The sequence below is a fragment of the Ochotona princeps genome, chromosome 13 (genome assembly GCF_030435755.1).
Source record: "Ochotona princeps isolate mOchPri1 chromosome 13, mOchPri1.hap1, whole genome shotgun sequence".
Taxonomy (NCBI): Eukaryota; Metazoa; Chordata; class Mammalia; order Lagomorpha; family Ochotonidae; genus Ochotona; species Ochotona princeps.
In genome coordinates, this window is record NC_080844.1 from 47,683,599 (window position 1) to 47,705,574 (window position 21,976).

Sequence of the window (21,976 nt, forward strand, 5' to 3'; positions counted from 1 at the left end):
GTTGTGTATATACATGAAGCAATATAGAGAAATAGCTTTTTTTAAAGCATTGCCTAGTTTTTAATAGATTTAAGGTTGTTTGAGGTGGTTAAAGAATGTGTAATTTTTTTTGTGATAATAATTTTCCAGAAAACCTGTAGAAAAATGCCCGGAGCATAGTCTTTTATTGCATATTTACTGAGTGACCGCTGGCCTAGGCAGATTGCTTCAGTTCAGTTAAGCCTGTTTCCTTATCAGTGGAAGGGGAAGGATGATAATGCCTATCTTGCTTGGTAGCTTTAAGCGTCAGAGATGCGGGAAGAAGTATTAAAGACATTGGGAAATTGCCCTACAGTGAACCTTTGCAATTCCCTGCTTAGTTCCACCCTGCACAAGAGCGAAATCATTGACTAACACTCCTTTTCCCACTCAGGTGAAAAACAGCTACCAGCGAAGCAGCCCAGCAAGAGCTGGTCCCACCCGGCAGCGACGTCCACACCCTTTTAAGAGGTGCAGAAACACCCCCCTCCCACCCCAATGTTTAATGTACCTAACTTAGTGAGAGTCACGTGAGCCTCTGCGGCTCGCCACGCCTTAACGAGGCGGAGCCTCACCTTGGGAGCCAATAGGTGCCGCGGCCTCTGGCACTGCCCCAACTCCAGACAGTGAAAAGGGGCCGAGCCGTGCGCCAAACAGCTGTAGCAGCACTTCCGGAAAATACGCCCCGCCCCTCCCCCTCCCCCTCGCCCTTCGATTCCGCCAGTGCCGGGTGGGCTGAACCAGCGGGTGCTGATTAAAGGCGCCGCCGGCCGCTTTCTCCTCACCTCCCCCCGCTCCGCCTCGCGGTTCCCCGCCCCCTTCCCGAGTAGCGGGACAGGCCTTGATGTAGGGACGCCACCGCCCCCCGGCCCAGCCCCCTGCCCTCCCGCGGCCCCCACCCAGCCGGACGGACGCTGCTTGGAGCCTTTTGTATCCCGGCGGCTGCGTACTCCGAGAGCCGGCCGCAGCCGGGAGACGCGGGACCCCGCGCGCCCCTCGGGCCGGTCCCGTGGGCCGTGGCCCCTCCCCCGCCCGCCCTCAGCGCGGCGGCGCGGCCCGGGCGTCCTCCTTCGCTGCGCAGGCGGCAGGGCCGACGGGCGGGCCGCGGGCACGCAGCCCCCAGCCCCAGCGGCGAATCCCCCGCGCCCCTTTCCTGAGGGAGGAAAGAAGCGCCCGAGCGAGCCGAGGCAGGAAAAGGCAGCCGCAGAACTGCCCAGCCCACGACCGTTTTTATTCTCGAGATTATTATTAAAAGGGGGCGGGGACCCCAGGATGCGGGAAGGGGGAAGAGAGGGCTAGAGACGTAGCTATTTTTATTAAACAGATTATTGCTGAAATAATAATAATATGCGCAAGATGGCTGAAGGTGGCTGTGATGAGAGAGTGTTGGTTTTTTTTTTTTTTTTTTTTGATCTGAGGATAAAGCTCTGAAGCGACAGCTGCTGCGGAGACCCTGCCCGAGTGCCCTTCCTCCCCTCACTTGAGAAGCTGCGGGCGGACAAACGGACCCACGGACTACCGGCGCGGGCCCGCCCCGGACGCGTCGCCTGGGCAGCAGCCGGGGGCCGCGGGCGCTCGCCTTACTGTCGACTTCTTCCAATTCTAACCTTTTTTTTTTTTTTTGGAAAGGACCGGGGTGGGTGGAGCAGAGGTGGAGAGAAATCTGGACTTGACATTTTCTTTCCTCTCCGAATTTGCTGGAGACCGCCAGCCCTCAAAGAAAAAAAAATTCTCAGGAAAAAAAAGAGAGCGAGCGAAAAGGCTGCAAGGACCCTCGAGCGAGCGCGCCCCGACCCCTGTCCGCCAGGAGCCTAAGATGGCTGGGCGCTGAGGGAGGCGGCCCGGCCCGGCTGACGCGGCTCGGCCCCGCCGCCGCAGGCTGGCTCCGACCACAGCCCGGAGAGCCTTCCAGGCCGGAGCAGAGGCCGAGAAGAAAAGAAAGTGTGCGGGGGGAGGGGGCGGGGGGGCGCGTAGGGGGAGGGCCTGGGGGGAGGGGAGGGCCGGGAGCCGAGCCTCCTGTTCATTAGCAGTTGAGAAAAATTCCTTTCTAGTTTGATCAATCCTTGTTTTCCTCAGCGGATCTGAGGCGTCCGCCCAGCGCTGAGACCGGGAGCGGGGTCTCTCGGCGGCGGGGGCGCTCGGCGCCGGGCCTCGGGGGAGTGCAGAAGTAGCGACGAGGGGGTCGGGCCGGGCACCTCCGGGGCTTCTCCCCTCCCTCCTTCCCTCCCTCCCTCGCCGCTGGTTGCTTTTTTTTTTTTTTCCACTTCTCTCCCTCCCCCTTCCGTTTCTATTTGTGAAGGGAGGAGGAAGGCAGAGGCGGGCTGGTGTCTCTGGCCGGGGACTGGAATTTCATCTGAATGACTGCCCCGGCGCGCACGCAGCGCCCCGGAGTCGGCCCGCCAGCGCCCCGCAGCCCGCACCCGCACCCAGCCGGCCAGCCCAGGGACGCCCTCGCCGCGACCCAGGGCCCGCCGGCTCGCCTCGCTCGCCGCCGCGTCCGGATCTAGCAAGCCCCCAGAGCGGCGGCCCGCACTCGCCTCCTCGGACCCTTCGGATTTCGGCCCCCGGCCCGCGGACGAGGGAAGGTGCGGCGCCGACGAGCTGGGAAGGAGGCACCATCGCAGCCGCGCTTGCGGGAAGAACTGTGCGGGCTGCCCGGGCTCCGTCCGCCGCGGGGCGCGCCCCAATGTCAGCTACGGGGCCGAGCGTAGGCCGCGGACCGCCGTTGCCCTAGCAGAGCCCACGGGGAGGCGGCCTCTTATATGGAATTTGGACCTCGGCGCGCCTCTCCAGGGCTCCTGCCCCGGCCGCGGCCCTGGCGCAGTCCGCCGCCTCCCGCTAGGCGCTCGGCTGGAGGAAGAGACGCAGCCGGCTGCGCGCGCGGTGTGAGGACCGAGGCTCCCTCCTCTGGGGGGCGGGCACACGGAAGCCGCTGGTGACTGAGCGACTGTCGGGGCCGGCTGGGGCTCGGCGCTCCCCGCTCGGTGGGCCTGCAGCTCTACGGACCGGACGCCCGGGACTGGGGAGTTGGGGAGGCCTGCCAGAGTCCTCTTGGACGCAGCCGCCATGGCGGAGAATTGGAAGAACTGCTTCGAGGAGGAGCTCATCTGCCCCATCTGCCTGCACGTCTTCGTGGAACCGGTGCAGCTGCCATGCAAACACAACTTCTGCCGGGGCTGCATCGGCGAGGCGTGGGCCAAGGACAGCGGCCTAGTGCGCTGCCCGGAGTGCAACCAGGCCTACAACCAGAAGCCGGGCCTGGAGAAGAACCTAAAGCTCACCAACATCGTGGAGAAGTTCAACGCCCTGCACGTGGAGAAGCCGCCGGCGGCGCTGCACTGCGTGTTCTGCCGCCGCGGCCCCCCGCTGCCCGCGCAGAAGGTCTGCCTGCGCTGCGAGGCGCCCTGCTGCCAGTCCCACGTGCAGACGCACCTGCAGCAGCCCTCCACCGCCCGCGGGCACCTCCTGGTGGAGGCGGACGACGTGCGGGCCTGGAGCTGCCCGCAGCACAACGCCTACCGCCTCTACCACTGCGAGGCCGAGCAGGTGGCCGTGTGCCAGTACTGCTGCTACTACAGCGGCGCGCATCAGGGACACTCAGTGTGCGACGTGGAGATCCGGAGGAATGAGATACGGGCAAGTACCCCTACAGGCCACTCTCTCCCTCCCGCCTGCGACACCCCCCCACACACACAGGCTCTTAAGACAGCGGTGCAGAGCCTCGCACACCCCCCAACGTCCTTTTCCCAACTCTTTGAAAGTTTGGGGGGCAGCGTCCTGGGAGGTGAGGGCCCGATCCCTCCTTGGCCCATGGCCACACCGGTGCTCTTCCGGGCTCTCTAGTCTGTCCTTCCTGGAACTGGAGTGAGGGGGCTGACTGAGGTGGAGTTTGGGTGTTGCTTTTCTGTAGGGGCGGCTCCCTCTCGAGGCCCTCCTGGAAAGTAGCCAGGCAGTGACCCTGGTCCTGCCTCTCCAGCTGCTGTTTATGTAATGCGTGTCCTGGTGCCGCTGCCTGTGGCTGACATGACCCATGATGCTGGCATACCAATGAGGAAGTAAACAAAAGCAGCCATGTTCGTTTTAAGGCTCTCCTGGGAACAAACTGGGGAGGCAGGGGCGTCCTGAGGTAGAGCCGAGCCCCAGCGGCCAGTGGGGCGAGACTGGCACGGGCAGCAGCGGTCACCGCACCGAGTCCTCAGCCCTCCCCATTATTCCTAGCAGCTGGCTCTGGGAGTGTGAGAATCGCTGCTCTCAGGTCTTGCGTGTGCTGCCTGCGCCTGCATGAACAAACCTTAAAGTATGTGTCTTCCTCACCCTGAGCCCTTTTGGCCCAGCCCAGCCCAGCCCTCCCACATTTGGGGAGGGGAAGTGGAAGACGGAAAAAGAATCTTGTGGGTTTAAGGTTGAGCCGCCTTGAAATCTGGTTTCAGGCAGCTGGCTCCCCTGGGCTGCAGGCTGGGTGATTACGGAACCGCATCCCCTCCCGTTGTATACACCCTGCAGCAGCAGCCAATGTCAAAACTGCCTTCCCCCTCAGGCCTCTAGGCTGGGTCTGGGAGCTGGACTGAGGCAATACTTCCGTCCCTTTCCGTGAAGGGGGGCTCCTCCTAGGTCCCTCCCCTGTCCCCTGGCTCTCAAGGTTGAGTCATACCAGAAGGAAAGGGTTGGCCTAAATGTCTGGGCCATCTCCGAAGCCCAGCTTGGGGCCTGGGTGTGATAGCATGAGGGAAAGGCAGGGCTTTGGAAGGACTAGAAGGGAGTGTAAGTGGGTGGGGGGCCCTGGGGGCCAGCAGAGGCCAGTGGGGAGCTTAGGTATGAGGAAGCTCACTGCTCTTTGGGGGCTGTTTCCTGCTTGTGCTTGTATGTGGAGGGGGGGCAGTCAGCAATGAGTCACTGTTTAACAGTTAAAAAGCATACCCAGAGAGCCAACAAAAGGCAGGAGGGCCACCCCAGGCTGAGAGCAAGGATAACAAATAAAATTTGCTGTATAATTAGTTTCTAGTAGCATGGGCTAGCTCTGGGTTTTTGTGCCAGGATGGGCCTCTGGTTTCTTAAAGGAAGTGTGGGGGATGGAGAGAGGGGGGCCACTCCCTCCCCATCCTACCCCATCCCGCAACTAGGGTTGGAGAAGACCGAGGGGGAGGTCTAGGGGAAGCGGATGGACCCTGCTCTCCTCCACCCCTGACTCTCAGGGTAGACACAGCCCACACTTTCCCCAGCATTGGGAAGCTGCTGCTATTAATAAAGATGGCAGGGCTGGGGGAGGAGGCTGGGAAAAGTGCAGAGGCAGAAGAAAGGAGGACTGTCCACTTCTCTGTCCTGGGATTGGCAGCAGAGAGAGAGAGGAGAGGACAGCGGCTAGGCCGCCGAGGGACGAGTGCCTGCAGCCCCTGTGCTGCTGTCAGCTAGGTGTTAGGGATTCTTTTTTGGAGGGTGAAGAGAAAAATTCCATTATAGCTGCCTTGGCCATGGGGGTTAGTGTATTTATCCTCCAGTGCACCTGTCTCCCATGTGTATGGATATGGGGGCTTGGGAGGGGGTGAGTGGCACATGCCTATAGGGCCACGGACCACTAATTACCAGACTCCTGGACTAGATGGAAGCAGCCAGTGAACTTTGTCAGCAGCTGTGTGTGTGTGTGTGTGTGTGTGTGCACGCGCGTGCGTGCTTGTGCTGGTGCCTAGTGTGGGCAGGCTTAGAAGTCGTGAGAACTTGCATCAGTGCCAGATGTGCAGTTCTGTGTGCTCAGCATCTGTTCCCTGAGGCAGCCGGAGTCTCCTCCTCTACGAGCTCTGTCACCTCAGATCGCAAAATTCAGATTGGAAACCCAGCTAAAATCCAGTGTCACTCAAGTGTGAGTTTGACTTAAGAATGTGAACATACAGGGCCTTGCCCGCTGAGGTAGGACTTCGATGGGAACCTGAGCGGAAGAGCCCTTTGCCTCTCTCTAAGTCTACACAGGAGCTGGAGTGAGGGGGTGGGCTTTTCCTGCCCTTCTCCCTTGCTGCAAGGCATCTGTCTTAAAGGGCCTTTGCCATCCAGGATGCAAAAGTAGCCCCGGCACCTGGTGCGTACCTTGCAATCCAGGCTTGACTTCTACCCTCCCAGGGAAACTAGAAATAAAAAATCCCGATGAACTCCCCCCTGGTGGCCTGACCCTCGCGGTGCACAAGCACCCACAGGTGGACATGGGCCAGTGTCCCAGAGGAGGGCTTTAGCAGCATGGGGGTCTGGATGGGGAGCCCCAACTCTGGCTTGTTCTGGTCAGATGGTTGCCACACTCTGCCTAGGGAAGCTAAGTGTCAGTCAGCCTTGTTGCCCTGCCCCCTGGGAGGTCCTTTGAAGTGGGGGCCTACCTACACCCCAACTGTGTGCTCATGCACCTGTAGGGGTTCAAGGCCCAAACTGGATGGACACACAGGTGGGTGCTCTTCCAGCAACCCTGGAGGGTCAAGCTACCAGTTCAGGTTCAGGGGATTATCTGAACAGGACTGTTTGGATCTGGGAGAAACCCTATCATGACTCCCCGCTTCTGTGTGGACAGAAGACCCAAGGAAAGACCTAGTGATGGCTGTGGGGGGCTGCACACCTGTACCCTCACAAGTTAGCTGTTTGGTTTGTGCAGAGTTCTGCTGCTGTGTCATTCGTAGGACTCCAGATCAAGGCTGGGTGCTGCCTCTTCTGGGGTTCTGAGTTGCAGTGAGGGGTTCTCTGAAGTAGGGCAGCCACTGCTGAGTCAGTTGGCAGCTGCAGCTTCTTAGGGAGAAGGTGCCCTGGTCACATTTCCTGGGCCTTGGAGGGGGACCCCGGGGGGCTGCCTTCTTGTGTCTGTTTCTGGACAGGTTCCTGTCCCTCCTCAGAAGAGATCTTTGGTAGGTGGGAAGCTGTGTGAGAGTGTGTGTGGCATGACAGTCCTGCCACTGCTTCTGCCTTGTCCCTCTGAGTCTTGGTGGAGGGGAACCTGGCTTGTCCTCTCTGGGCCCCTAGAAGGGCCTCAGGCAGAGGCCCAGCCCCCACCTCCACCCCAGCATCCTGCTGACACAGCGGGGCGCCTGTCATGCATGCTTTATTGATTCCTCTGCTTCCTGCAGCCCTTGGGTGGCTGGATATCCATGTCTGACTCTAGGTGTATGTGTGTCTGTCTAGGTTGTGTGTCTCACATTTAGCTAATGTTTCTTAGTGGGTATTTCTGAGAAGGGACAGTGTGTGTGCCTGACTCGATGAGATTTCTGTCTTGTGTGTGGCTGTGTGTCAGGACTTGAGTGGCATGGGGAGGGTGGGTGTCTGCATGGCATTCCAGGCTCACTGTACACCAGTGGCCGATGATCCTGCTTGGCAGGGGTTGGCCTGGCTGTGCCAGCGTGCAGCCGCCTGCTAGCTGATGGTTGTCTGGTGATTGTCATCCGCAGGAGGCTTGTGACTTTATCACCTGGTTGGAGGTGTTGGAGAAGGGAGGCAAAGATGGAAATCACCTTAGGGTGAGCTTGTTGCCTGTGGCCAGTATGGGAAGTAGGAGCCTGGTGGGCCCAGGAAGCCTGCCTGGGTTCCCTGCCCTGGACTGAGCCGGCAGGCCTGGCTGGCCTCAGCCCTGGCTCTGGGAAAGCCTTCCTCCCCGGCTGGCCTGGCATTCAAACCCAGACAAAGGGGGCCTTTCTCTCTCGCCTCTTTGTTCTGCTGCCCCAGAGCTGCTCTCTGCATGGCAAAAGCTAATTCTCCACTGCAGCTGGGAAGCCCTCTCTGGACTCCAGGATGCTGGCTCCTGCCCTGGAGCCCTTCTCTGTGGGCTCCTTCACATGCAAGCCCGAGGCAGGGGCCAGCGGAAAGGGGGCTTTCCCCCCTTTCGGGCAGGCAGAAGGGGAGAGTGCTACAAGCCCCAGGGAGAGAGGAGGCTACTGTGTTCCCAGGACGTCGACTTAGGTGGGGGAGGGGAGAAAGCCGGGCAGCTGGGAGGAGGTTGGGATGGGGCAGCTCTGAGCAGTGCTGGTACCAGCATGAGTCCTGTGGCAGAACCTGGGCAGGTAGAGGTGCCCCTATCCTGCTCCCTGCTACACTCAGCCCTGAGTCAAAACCCAGGACCTGCCTCTGCCCCAGCCCCAGGGCCCACTTTTCTCCTGACCTTGTTGCTTTTCAAGGTTGACTTGAGAGTTTTATTATTATTATTTATTAACTTTTATACAGCCCAGAGTCCTTGCGCCTCACCCATCTGCCCAGTCTAGTCTGGCATCAGCAATGCCAGCTGGGCCCAGCTGGTCAGGCTCCAGAAGGTTCGCAGACTCTCCCAGGGCAGGGATTGGGGGCTCAGGATCCTCATGCGTAGGTTAGGCAAGGTGTTGCGGGCAGAGGCCCAAAATCTGAGGATCACGTACCCTTGACCCTGACGGAACAGGCTTGGAGAGCCCTCTGACTCTATCAGTGCTTTTGCCCTCCCAGGCTCAGAGCAGACCACTGAGGGCAGGACCCAAGGACCCAGACTACCTTGTGGGTGGGGCTGTTTGTAGGTACTCTCCCCCTCCCTGACTCAGCCTCTGATTTGAGATGCTTTGCTTTGAACCTTGCCCCACCTCAGCTGGGGGTTGGTGGGGGGGTCCCCAGGTGGAAAATGTGCTTCCCTGGAGAGGCCTGAGGGGTTGCTTGGGAGGGAGGCTGCTGAGGAGTGGGTCATGCCCTATTTCAGCATACTCCCCCCTCAACCTGAAGTGGAATTGGGTGGTGTCCTGAGAAGCTGGGTTTAAGCTGCAACACTTTGGGCCCGGCAGCGTGGCCTAGCGGCTAAAGTCCTCGCCTTGAACGCCCCGGGATCCCACATGGGCGCCGGTTCTAATCCCGGCAGCTCCACTTCCCATCCAGCTCCCTGCTTGTGGCCTGGGAAAGCAGTTGAGGACGACCCAATGCATTGGGACCCTGCACCCGCGTGGGAGACCCGGAAGAGGTTCCAGGTTCCCGGCTTCGGATTGGCCCGCACCGGCCCGTTGCGGCTCACTTGGGGAGTGAATCATCGGATGGAAGATCTTCCTCTCTGTCTCTCCTCCTCTGTGTATATCTGGCTGTAATAAAAAAAAAATGAATAAATCTTTAAAAAAAAATTAAAAAAAAAAAAAAAAGCTGCAACACTTTGCCCTTGCCTCAGGCAGTGTCTATAGGGGGTTTAAGATCACCTGTTGGTGGGGGGGACAGGACCTGCAAGGGTGAGCAACCAGGCCCTCTCCCACCCACCCACCCCCAGCTTTGTTCCTTTTCCCCTTCCCTCTTCTGCGCTCTTCCCACCCCTACAGCAGGTGCAGGAGGTGGGAGAGAGGAAACTACCCATCTGTTGCCACAGGCAACCACCACCTTGACTAGACCTGGGCTGGTCTTCTCCCACCACCAAGGGGCTTGAGGTAGAAAGCAGGGCCTGGCACCTGAAGCTAAGGACCAACGCATGGTCTCAAGGATGAGATGCTACCAGGAGAAACTTAGGAAGGCCTGAAAGAAGGGCAAGAGGTGCTTCCCTTCCTCCACTCCAAGGGGCCACCCTCCCTGGCTTGTGAGATGGGAAGGAACAGCTCATTTCTCTCAGAGGTGAGCTGGGCTGGGAACCTGGCGCTACCTCTTTCCTACACCTCATCTGGGGCTCAGTGCCTAAACTAACAGCGGTAGGTTTTATCCTAGAGAAGCAGCTTGTCTAGGGGGCCATGGTGCAAGACATGTAGAGTGAGTACAGGCCTGGGCTCTCTGTCTCAGGCCCTGGGATGGCAGGAGTGGCCTAGGAGGTCTTGTCCTCACTAGTGGTAACTAGTGGCAGCCAGTGGTTACAGCGAGATGAGAGGGCCTCGTGTTCCTGGAGCGTCCTGGCTACCTTACCCAGTGGCAGGGCCTCTCAGTTGCGCATAAGTGGACATGCAGTGTTGCACAGGCATGTGCCTGGGGTCTAGGGCAGGCTGTGGGGTATGTGTGCACTCGCGCACCTAAGTGTATGTGGCCAAGACTAGCCTACTTCCTTTCCTGCCCCCACTCAAGGGATGTTTATTGTCAGTTTCCCAGGGCGAGGCTGGCAGATCTGTGTGTGCTTGTAGGGAGGGAAGGGCCTGCCCAAAGGGCAAGGTGCTGCTGGGGGCAGGGCCAGGTCTCCCCATCATTCAAGTAAAAGTTGGAGTGGGGGTGTGCCGTGCAGGCTTGCCTGGCTTAAACATGCCCACACCCAGTTTTGCTCCCTGGGGCTTGGCTTTAAATTTCTATGGTGGTCTGGCTGAAATCTTCCTGGCCTTGGTTTCTCTGTATGTACACCAATTTGGGGAGGTAAGCAAGTGATCGTAGCTTGTCTTTGAGAAGCCAACAGGTTTAACTGAGAGTGGAGGTCATAGGTCAGTCTTGAGGGGCACTATTAGGTGCCCACAGAGAGGAATAAAGACTCTCTCCTTGCTGAGTAGACATTGACCATACTGTGCTTACACATAGCTGCTTTGCCAGTCCTACTGTGATTGAAGATCGTGTGCATTTCCTCCTTGAATATGTTGTGCATCTCTTCAGGGTGCAGGCCTTTGAGGGCTATACCGATCAGACCATGGCTTGTGAGACAGTTGTCTGGAACTCCATTATATCCATAGTGTTTGGAAACAGCTACATGCAGGTATTGAGTACTTAACAGGAGACTGCTTAATTAACTCAAATTTGCCTAACTGCTTGTGACGGAAGGCTGCTGTATGTAGAGGGAGGACAGGATGTGACTGTGCTGCTGCCGTGTAGCTAGGACCGGGAGGGACCTGTGCAAATCCAGAGCAGGCACTGGGGAAGTTTCCTGGAGCAGAGGGAACATCAGCTGGGCCTTAGAGGATACACAGGGAGAACAGCCACACAGTGTAGGGAGCTGGGTGCACAGAGAGCCGGGGACAAGATGTTAGTCCACCTGGCTGCAGGGTTGGGATATCCAGGGTATCCACAACAATGGGGAGCCATTGGTCTCCTGAGCAGGGGAGAGGCCCTGTTTGACACCTGTTTGGTGTCAGGTGAGGTAGAAGGACAGGAGAGATGGTAGGACTAGGAGGGATGTGAGGGAGGGAGATTTAGAACCAAGGAGAGCAACTTGCTGTGACCAGGGTTTCCTTTTTTTTAAGAGTGAGATTTTTTTTTGAAGATTTGTTTTATTTTTTTATTGAAAAGTCAGATATACAGAGAGGAAGTTCTTCCATCTGGTGATTCACTCCCCAAGTGACCTCAACGGCCGGTGCTGTGCTGATCCGAAGCCAGGACTCCAGACCCTCCTCCGGGTCTCCCATGTGGGTGCAGGGTCCCAAGGCTTTGGGCTGTCCTCTACTACTTTCCCAAGCCACAGGCAGGGAGCTGGATAGGAAGTGGAGCTGCCGGGATTAGAACTGACGCCCATATGGGATCCTGGCGCGTTCAGGGCAAGGACTTTAGCCGCTAGGCCATAGCGCCGGGCCCCAGGGTTTCCTTTTTGAGGGAGCCAACAAGGATCAGCTTTTGGCCTCTAGGACAAGAGGAGGCAGCCAGTGTGTTGCCCCTAGTGAAAGGCAAGAAGAAAGTGAGATTTTTGGACTTGGCCAGAGGACCTATGTGACCTCAGGAAGTGTTCTCTCCCCTAAGGTGGTGCTCCCCAGATAGATGCGGCCTGGCATGGATAAAAATTTTGCTACTAGCTCTCTTGGGGTTGAGTCCCAGCTCTGTGACTAACTAGTTGTTGACTTTGAGCTAATTCCTTAACCTCTCTGGGCCTTGGTTCTTTGGTAAGAGGAGGATCCTAATAGTACTTATCTTATGGTGTTACTGGGATTATCTGAGTCATAGGGGAAAGGCACCTCCCCGAGATGCTGGCCTCTAGGTGTGGGACCACATGGAATTTCTAGCTCCTGGGCATTTGGAGAACCAATGGATGGAAGATTGCTCTGTGATTTCTTTTCTTTTCTTTCTTTCATTCATTCATTCTTTCTTTTATTCTGAAGATTTATTTATTTTTATTTGTAAAGACAGATTTACAGAGAGAAAGATCTTCCATCTGCTGATTCACTCCCTAAATGGTTGCAATGGCCAGAGGTTAGCTTATCCAAAGCCAGGAGCTAAGAGCTTCCTCTGAGTCTCCCACAGGAGTGTAGGGTCCCAAGGCCTTGGGCCATCCTCCACCACTTTCCCAGGACATGAACCAGTACCCATTTGGGATCCTGATGCTTGCAGGAGGAGGATTAGCCAGTTGAGCCACCGTGCCAGGCCGTTTCTGTCTCTGAAATCAAAAAGAACAGAAGCTGGCCTGCCCTGCCCTGCCCTGCCCTCAGAAAGCTCAGGGTGTAAGTCTGTGCAGAAACTTGTTCCTGGCTTCTCTTTTTGGGAAGAGTTTGGCTGGAAGGCCGGCTAAGAAATGGCTGGGTGGCAGAGATGTTGGGCCAACTGGGTGACAGCATTGATAGGAAGAGTCTGTTGTCCATACCCCCTTCTGATACCCCCATTCTACTGTCCCTGCAGAAGATGCTGATGAAGCAGCAAGACCGGCTGGAAGAGCGAGAGCAGGACATTGAAGATCAGCTGTACAAGCTCGAATCAGACAAGCGCTTGGTGGAGGTAGCTAAACCCTAGCATGTGGTATGGGTGGGGCTGGGTGGGGACAGAGCCTTTGGTGAGTTCATTGCTCAGGGGCTAGGTGGCTCTGCCAGAACCCTCCATCAGCTACTGAGTGAACTGTCAGGTATTGGGCCCACACTGGTGCCTGGGGTGGCTGAAATTGGCAGGTCAGATCTTGCCCTGGAGAGTCTGAGGCAGCTGAGGGATGTGGCTGGGGTGTCCCAAACTCCATGTGAGTGACAGCCAGTGGTCCCAGTGCCCACCTGTGCCTTGTACCTACAGGAGAAGGTGAGCCAACTGAAAGAGGAAGTGCGTATGCAATATGAGAAGCTGCACCAGCTGCTGGACGAGGACCTGCGGCAGACAGTGGAGGTCCTGGACAAGGCCCAGGCCAAGTTCTGCAGTGAGAACGCGGCGCAGGCGCTGCACCTTGGAGAGCGCATGCAGGAGGCCAAGAAGCTGTTGGGGTCCCTGCAGCTGCTGTTCGATAAGACAGAGGATGTCAGCTTCATGAAGGTGGGCTGGTGGCATCCAGGGGCCATCCCAGGCTGGCCTCGAATCTTCTATACTACTCCCTCCGTCAATTCTCTCCACCCGCAGGCTCACATGCCCTCAGCTTTGGAGCAGTCTCACACATGTTCAGATCTTCCCACCTGCTGTTGCTAGCTTTATGATTCTGGGCAAATCAGAGATGTCCACCTGTGCCTCATTCTCTCTCTGGAAAGATGGGTTTTTAATTCAGATCTGCTGTCCATTATCACAAGTCCAGATTCTAGAAATCACAGAATACAACAGAAAAAAAATGGTAATTCTTTAATAGCAAAACTTGATCAGAATTGATACTGAACTGTTTATCGTCTTTATTTGGTGTGAAAACACAAATATTCTGCTGTAGAAATATTGATATGTTGGATTATAGGAGATAAGTAATATGTGACACAGGTACCATATTTCCCTTAATTTTTTTTAAAGATTCTTTTTATTGAAAAGGCAGACTTACAAAGAGAAAAAGAGAGAAAGAAATCTTCCATTCGCTGGTTCATTCCCCAAAGGCCACAATGGAGAGAGCTGAGCTAATCTGAAGCCAGGAACCAGAAGCTTTTTCTGGATCTTCCACACAGGTGCAGGGTCCCAAGGCTTTGGACCATCCTTCATTGCTTTTCTTTCTTTCTTTCTTTCTTTCTTTCTTTCTTTCTTTCTTTCTTTCTTTCTTTCTTTCTTTCTTTCTAAGATTTATTTATTTTTATTGAAAAGTCAGATATACACAGAGGAGGAGAGACAGAGAGGAAGATCTTCCATCTGATGATTCACTCCCCAAGTGAGCCGCAACGGGCCGGTGCTGTGCCAATCCGAAGCCGGGAACCAGGAGCCTCTTCCGGGTCTCCCACATAGGTGCAGGGTCCCAAAGCATTGGGCCATCCTCGACTGCTTTCCCAGGCCACAAGCAGAGAGCTGGATGGGAAGCAGGGAGCTGAGATTAGAATTGATGCCCATATGGGATCCCGGGGCTTTCAAGGCGAGGACTTTAGCTGCTAGGCTAAAGCTGCTAGGACTTTAGCTGCTGCCACCGGGCCCGCATCCTTCATTGCTTTCCTAGGCCATAAACAGGGAGCTAGATTGGAAGTGGAGTGGCTGGGACAGAAACTGGCACCCATATGGGATACTGGTGCTTGTAGATAGAGGATTAGCCGGTTGAACCATCATATCACAAAGGGGCAGCAATTTTTCTCCTTTAAAATAAAATCCAAAAAATTCTTGGCAGGTGTTGTGGTACAGCACGTTAAACCACTACTTGATATGTCCACATCCTATAATGGAGTGCTGTTCATGTTTCACCTGTTCCTCTTATCCAGCTGCCAGCTAATGTGTCCTGGGAAGCAGCAGATGTTGGCTCAAATATTTTGGCCCCTGCCACCCGCATGGAAGACCTGACCGAATTTCCCCACTTTCACCTTTGGCCTGGCCAAGCCCTGGTTGTTGTAGGCATTTGGGGAATGAACCAGCAGATGGAAGATCTCTCTGTCTTTCTGTTGCTCTACCTTACAAATAGAGGAAAATTAATTAATTATGTAATTTCAAATCCAAAAAATTCCAAATTGCATTAACACGCCTGTCCCCAGATCCTTTAGCTCCAACATCACTAGCTAGTGGAAACCCTCTCAGGCAGTTGTGTGATGAACTGACGACTGCGTAGCAAGCACCTAGAATGCCAAGGAGAGCACCCAGGCACTGTTTCCCACACCAGCGATCTGCTTCCAGCTGCATTCTGGCCGGTGTTGGGGCTCAGCTGGGCCTGGAAGAGGGAGTGGGGGGCAGGTGTGGCTTTCCCTTTCCCCACACTGCTGCTTGCATTAACTGACCTTTGTTTCCCTTCTACCCCCAGAACACCAAGTCTGTGAAAATCCTAATGGACAGGTGAGCAACTGCCCCAGCCCTTAGAGCTCCTCTGGGTGGGCTGGGGGGCGGGGCAGTCCCATAATGGGTGGGGGGCGCGGGCTCAGCGGTGATGCCTCCTCACAGCAGATGCCCCATCCACTGCCCCCAGGACTCAGACCTGCACGGGCAGCAGCCTTTCTCCCCCTAAGATCGGCCACCTGAACTCCAAGCTCTTCCTGAACGAGGTGGCTAAGAAGGAGAAGCAGCTGCGGAAGATGCTAGAAGGTGAGGGTGGGCTCCTTATCAGAGGGAGAGAGCACATGGGGCAGGGATACATTCCAGAGTCTTCCTTCAAGAAGCAGTGTGGCCTACTTAGACCTTGTCATGTCTTGGCTTTTGTCATCGATTTGTGATTCCCTGAGCAAGGGACATTAGCCTCAGTTTGTCTAGCCATATAATGGAAATAACGATTTGTCCATCTGAATGGAGGGGGACCCTCAACTGAGAGGTAGAATGTTTGGCCATGCAGAGGGAAAAGGTCCCCAGGGAGAAGGAGACCTGCTGGTTGCCTGGGGTGGGAGCTTTAGCAACTCTGGCCCCGAACTCTCTACAGGACCCTTCAGCACGCCGGTGCCCTTTCTGCAGAGTGTTCCCCTGTACCCCTGCGGTGTGAACAGCTCTGGGGCGGAGAAGCGCAAGCACTCGACGGCCTTCCCTGAGGCCAGTTTCCTGGAAACATCGCCAGGCCCTGTGGGCAGCCAGTATGGGGCAGCAGGCACAGCCAGCGGCGAAGGCCAATCTGGGCAGCCCCTGGGCCCCTGCAGCTCCACACAACACCTGGTGGCCCTGCCAGGTGGTGCCCAGCCAGTGCACTCAAGCCCTGTGTTCCCCCCATCACAGTACCCAAATGGCTCTGCTGCCCAGCAGCCCATGCTTCCCCAGTATGGCGGCCGCAAGATTCTCGTCTGTTCTGTGGACAACTGTTACTGTTCTTCCGTGGCCAACCATGGCGGCCACCAGCCCTACCCCCGCTCCGGCCACTTCCCCTGGACAGTGCCCTCACAGGAGTACTCGCACCCGCTCCCACCTGCACCCTCCGTGCCCCAGTCCCTTCCCGGTCTGGCGGTCAGAGACTGGCTTGATGCCTCCCAGCAGCCCGGCCACCAGGATTTCTACAGGGTGTATGGGCAGCCGTCTACCAAACACTACGTGACAAGCTAACGCCACGCAGGTGGTGGGTGCTGGGGAATGTGCCCCAGCCCCGGTGGCTCGGGAATTATGCATCCGGAGACCTGCCCTCCTACCTTCCTCTCAGCCCCAGCCCCAGCCCCAGCATCCTGTCTTTTTCTTTTGGATTTTGTTTTGTTTGGGGCTTTGTTTTTGATTTTTTTTTTTTTTAAGTGAATCTCCTGGACTGGAAGGGAGGCAGTGAGAACTGGCCTGGGCCCGGGCCGGGCTGGGGCTGTGGGCGGACCTGGAGGTGGGAAAGTGTCTGTTTCAAGATGCTGGGATCTCCCTGATTTTTTTTTTCCCTTCCTCTTCTCACACCCCCATAGGGGAAGGAGCCTCAGCTTCCCCTCAAGTCTAGGGGGCCCAGCCCTCCTCTGTTTGCCCCAGGAGGAAGGCCAGGGCCTGCTGGCCCAGTTCTCTTCCTGTCCTGGGCAGTTCCATCACTGATCCAGTAAGGAACGACCTGTAGATTGTGGGACTTTTTTTTTTTTTTTTTTTTTTTTAAACCAAGAGTGATTTTTTTTTTCCTGCCTACTGCTCACCATCTTCCCAGACGGAGTTCCAAGGCAGTTCCCCAACAAGCAGCTCGGGCACCTTCGGCCTCAGAGTGGAGTCATTGAAAGACAGGAACCCCCATATCCAGGAAAAGGGGGAAAAGGAACTTTGCCAGCGAAAGTGACCACAGAAAAAGCAAATAATAATAATATTAATAATAATAAAGAGAAATAAAAGAAATAATAAAATAAAAAACAATAGCACAGCCCTCGTTCAGGCCAGTGGAGGAGGAGGAGCTGCCTAAGCTGGGTCCTTGCCTGGATTTTGACACAGCAGCTTCCTGTAGTGAGCACTTTGTATGAATCGTGGACTTCCTGTTCTCAAGGCACAGGTATTTATTCTGTAATCTGTCTAGAGCACACATCGAAATCCAACCTTCTAATAAACATGATGGCGCAGTCCCTTGGCCTGCCTTGCCTCTTGCCCAGCGTGGGCAGGCCTGCAACCCATGGCCATTGGGAGTAGCAGGGCCCTGGGAGAACAGAAGGCCCTGGCCTGGTGCTCTGCCCTCCTGTGTCTAACTATTAGCTGGCTTGTGGGCATGAGCTCCTCTGATGCGGCCTTTTGAATTTATTGGACAGACTTTTTCCAAGGGCCCTCCAGGTCCAGCCCCTGTGCTCCAGAAGCCTGGGTATCTCTAGTATTCTGCTCGTGTGCTTTTAGCTGACAGCCAAAGGAGAAGTGCCTTGCTGGTGAGTCTTACAAAGTGGGTCTCCTCCTGTGCACAAATATTTATCAAGTACATACTGCATGCCAGGCACTATGCGGGTTGTGGCCAGAGGGGCTAACAGTTTTGACCTCTTTGAATTTCACCTAGCTGGGGCCTTGGGCCCCAAGTGGGGAGGACGTTTCTCTGATGACTTCGGAAGAGGGGGAAGTGGGTAACAATATGAACATGTCAATCTGCCTACATTGGCAGAATTTTCCCAATGTCTCGGGCATGTGTTAGGAGCTATTCAGCAATCATGCCTGAGATCCAGCTTGGATTCAGCAGACAGAGCTCAGGAAGCTTGAATTTTTAGTTCTTGATAATCTGACATGTGTTGGGGTTCGACAGGTGTAACCAAGAGGAGCTGGCCAGGGTCCTGCCCGTGGCTTGTCAGAAACCCTACCGAGGGGCTAGGATGCATTGAGGTCGTCAGTGGAGAGGCCCTCATGTGTTACCTGGCGCTTTGCATGGATGTGAAGTGAAGGCAGTCCAGGACTTCCTGTTATCAGTAGGAGCAGGTAGCCCTTCTGGGTATCTGGGCAGCATCAGAAAGCCTTGTGCAAGGGGGCTGTAGTCTGGGTCTCACTGATGGTCCCACACCTGGCAGGTGTCACAGTCACCCCAAACCAGAGTCTTGTCCTGCTGGCGACCTTGGCTTCACTGGTCCCCCTCTGCAGTTTGACAGGGAGTCCATGCTAGGGAGAATGACAGTGGCAGGGCTTCCCCTGCACCTGTGTGGGGCTAAGGGGAGAGGGCCAATGGCTGGAGCACCACGCCCGCAGCCTCCGAAAGCAGGGGCTGGGATCAGACACCCCAGTCTGCTGCTAATTCACTGCCTGCTGCCCGTTTGGAACCTCAAGATGCACTCCCTGCTCTGAACTGGAAACCAGAACTGCCCGGTGTTCTTTTCCAGTTGGCCAAGTTTTGTTGTGTCTGGTGGGAGGGTTTTTTTCTGCAGGTGCATCTGCCAGACCAAGAAATGGAGAGGGCCTCACCACTCAATAATCAGGCTCTCTGGTCCACAGCTATAGAGGAAGTGGCAGCTTGGGCTGCTGGACAGCCAAGGAAGAGCTAACCCCTTCCAGCTGTCCTGGCTTTGTAGGAGCAGCTGTCACCTCCCAAAGGGTCACAGGCTAGGGAGGCCCGGAAACATGCCCCCAGGCCACAAGCCCTAAAAGGGGCTGCACCCACAGGTGTAAGCCTGCTCCCCACACCGCATTTCCCTCCTAAGCAGTCAAGCCTCCTGGTTCCCACCGCACCTCTTCATTCCCCAGACAGAGGCAGCAGCTCCTGCAGCCCAGATGTGCAGAGAAACCGAGGAGGCCACCGCCAGGGGGTTTCCTTTGCCAGTCGCTCCCGTGGCCCCTGCTCTTTCTTGTCACTGCCCTCCTTGGTCCCACCCAAAGCTGAGCAGCTGGGCCCTGCGCCTGCCCCTCCCCCATCTCTCCCAGCTGTCTTTGGGGTGCGGCAGGGCAGCTGGGGAACAGCTGCAAGGCGGGGGTAGGAGGGGGCGGCTCAGGGCGCCCTCTGTGGCTGCAGGAAACAGCTTTGCGTTCCAGACAGGCAGTGTGCAGATTGGAGGGGGAGAGGCCAAGGGCATGGTCCTCTCTTTCCTCTTCCAGCAGCTTCTGGCCAGGTGGGCCCCAGATCAAAGACTCCTTGCTTCAAAGGGTACCCTGGGAGCTGAGAGGAGGGTGAGAGTCCATTGAACTGCTGGTTCCAGTGAGTCAGCACACTGTCCCCAAGTGGGGTCTGTGCTGTGCCCTCACCCTGGGGCTCTAACAGGCCTTGTTCACACCCACCCACTCACCTCCCACAGACATCTTCATCTTTTCCCATCTGGATGTGGGGAATGAAGCTAGCCTGGGGAGGGGAGCGGGGTAGGATTCCCTGCCCCTCCTCTGCATCCTGTAAATCCTGGGGTCTGCTGGGAGGCAGGTGGCCTGGATGTGGCCTTCTTTCCAACTTGTCCTGCAGCTACACAGCCAGAGAGCAGATGACCCTGCTGCAAGGTATGTGAAGGGAGGTGGTACAGGACTCTTGGCCATCCCTGGCAGGCCACGCAGCACACTAGCCCCTCTCGTAGGGTAAGAGTCTCCCTGAGGTTTCGACAAACTTCCTTGGTCCTGCCTTAGAGACTTCAGGGTCCCTGAGCCCTGTTTGTTTAACAGGAGCAGGCAGTGATAAACAGATCCAAGTGTGGGGGCAGAGGCGATTCAGGTGGTGGGCAGGGTCAGGGGGAGGATGGCCCCTTCTCTTAGCACCTCTTTCCCAGAGAGTACCCCCATTCCCCACTCCAGCAGGAGGGGTTAAGTCTCTTGCCTCCAGGGACAGAAAGCTTACAACCCCAAGACATCCTTTTCATAGTACTTGCTCATTGAAGAAACAAGTGACATGGCAGGGATGGCGCCCTGGTCTCCCGTGTTCTCCCTGGTGTGTGGGCAGTCACACCCCCAGGGAGGGAAGCCTCCTGGAGCTCTGGAAGGCTTCCCCAATACTCAGCTTTCCCTGTGTTTGTAAGGTGGGCCTGTCCCTGACTCTGTTTCAGAGTCCTGCACAGGGCACGGGCGTGGAGGGAGATGTCTTAGAATGTTTCCTCCATGGGAGACCAGCTTACTTTAATTGCTGTGTGGTTAATCCCTCTCAACTGGCAAACTGGGATATTTATGACTTCTTGCACTAGATCTTCAGTAATTGGATCTTTCTTGAGCAAGAACCCGTCTGCTCTGTGCCACAGGTTATCTCTCACGATCTGCACTGAGGCCAAGGGGATAATACAAGGGTGGTGGTACACAGCTTGTAGGATGCGGTTGGAGGTAGAGGTGCCGCAGGCAAAATCCAGAGCTGCAGGTCCAAAGTGGGAAGTTCCCAGAATTGAGTGTGATGGTGATATGATCTAATCCACCTGGAACAAGTGGTGGTGGGTCAAGTTCCAGCGGCCAGCTGTACTTGATCGTTGTCAGCAGGTGCTGCCCCTGAGCACCTGCTATAGGACACTGGAAAGAAAGAACTCATCAATGGAAGCAGGTAGTTTGTGGCCTAACAAGGGACTCCACTCATACCAAATGTCTGCTCCCCACCAGTTGCAGCACCCCAGGATCCACCCACAGAACCATCTGTTATAGTCAGCCCTTCCAGAGTGAGCTACTTCCACGCACCAGTGGCTTTGGACTTGCTGACCTCTTCATCTGGCCTCAAATTCTCAGCTCCTCTGTATGGCCTCCCACCTCCTCTTCAGGGGACAGTTGAGAAGGCACTGGACGATGATGCCAGGATGTATCAGGTCTAGTGTGGCTTTTCAGGCACTGGGAGCTCTCGCCAGATTCATGTGCCCTTGGCCCAGTAAGCTTGCTCTTTATGGTAGTGGTGCTTCAGCTATCAGACTACCAGGTACACAACTAACACATCCAACTAGGCTGTAAGTGCCTGGCAGACTGTTTCATCCATTCATTCAACAGGTACTTGTTGGGTTCCTCCTAGTAGTAGGCATTGCTCCAGTCAACAAATCAAAGTCTCTGCCATCTTGAAGTGGATAATCTAGTGGGGAAGAGACAGGTGAGGAACAATGCTTAAATCAGCAGGAATTGATATTTAGTGCTGCAAAGGAAAATGAAGCCGAGTGGAGAGCTAGGGTTGTTGGCAGGAGTGAGAAGCCATAGGTGTTTTATTTTTTTTATTTGAAAGGCAGAAAGACAGAGATCTCCCATCAGCTGGCTCACTCTAAATGCCCACACTAGCCAAGGCTAGACCAAGCCAAAGTTTAGAGATAGAAACAGTCTGGCCTGCTCACCTGAACCCAAAAACTTGAGCCGTCAGTCACCTGCTGCTTCCCAGGCTGCATATGATTAGCAGGAAGCTGGAATCTGAAATAGAGATGGGACCCAGGCACTCCAACATGGGAGGCAGGCATTCCAAACAGCATCTTCATCACTATGCCAAACCCTCACTCTCAGCATGAAACTTTTTATATAGGAAGGTGGTTGCAGAAGGCTTTACTGAGCAGAAATATAAGGAATACAAGAGGTGGAACCCGCACTGTGGTGTATCAGGTTAAGATGCCACCTGTAATTCCAGAAGCCTATCCATAAGGGCATGGGTTCAAGTCTTGACTGCTCCACTTCTGATCTGGCTTCCTGCTTATGTGCCTGGAAAAGGCAGCAGAAGATGCTGCAAGTGCTTGAGCCCTATACCCATGTGAGAGACTCAAAATAAGCTCCTGGCTCCTCACTTTAGACCAGCCAGCTCTGGCCATTGCGGCCAATTTGTGGAGTGAACTGACATTGGAGGGTTCTCTCCCTCTCCTGCCTCTCTCTAACTGCCTTTCAAACAAATAAATCATTTTTAAAAAAGAACTTCTCTTAGGCCTAGCACAATGGCTCAGTGGCTAAATCTTCACCTTAAAAGCATTGGGATGCCATATGGGTGCCTATTTTTGTCTTGGCTGTCCCACATCCCTTCCAGTTCCCTGCTTGTGGTCTAGGAAAGCAGTAGACAGCCCAAAGCCTTGGAACCCTGCACCCATGCGGGAGATCTGGAAGAAGC

At 55.6% G+C, this 21,976-nt stretch overlaps 1 protein-coding gene across 1 annotated transcript; it reads left to right on the forward strand.

The window, feature by feature from the left end:
• Positions 1–2,021: 2,021 nt before the first annotated feature.
• On the forward strand, positions 2,022–17,128 carry TRIM8 (tripartite motif containing 8). Its single transcript, XM_004579899.2, has 6 exons — positions 2,022–3,654; positions 12,469–12,564; positions 12,847–13,080; positions 14,948–14,979; positions 15,110–15,225; positions 15,554–17,128. The coding sequence occupies exons 1-6, from the start codon at positions 3,085–3,087 to the stop codon at positions 16,159–16,161; spliced, it is 1,656 nt and encodes a 551-aa protein (XP_004579956.1). The 5' UTR covers positions 2,022–3,084; the 3' UTR covers positions 16,162–17,128.
• Positions 17,129–21,976: the final 4,848 nt, after the last annotated feature.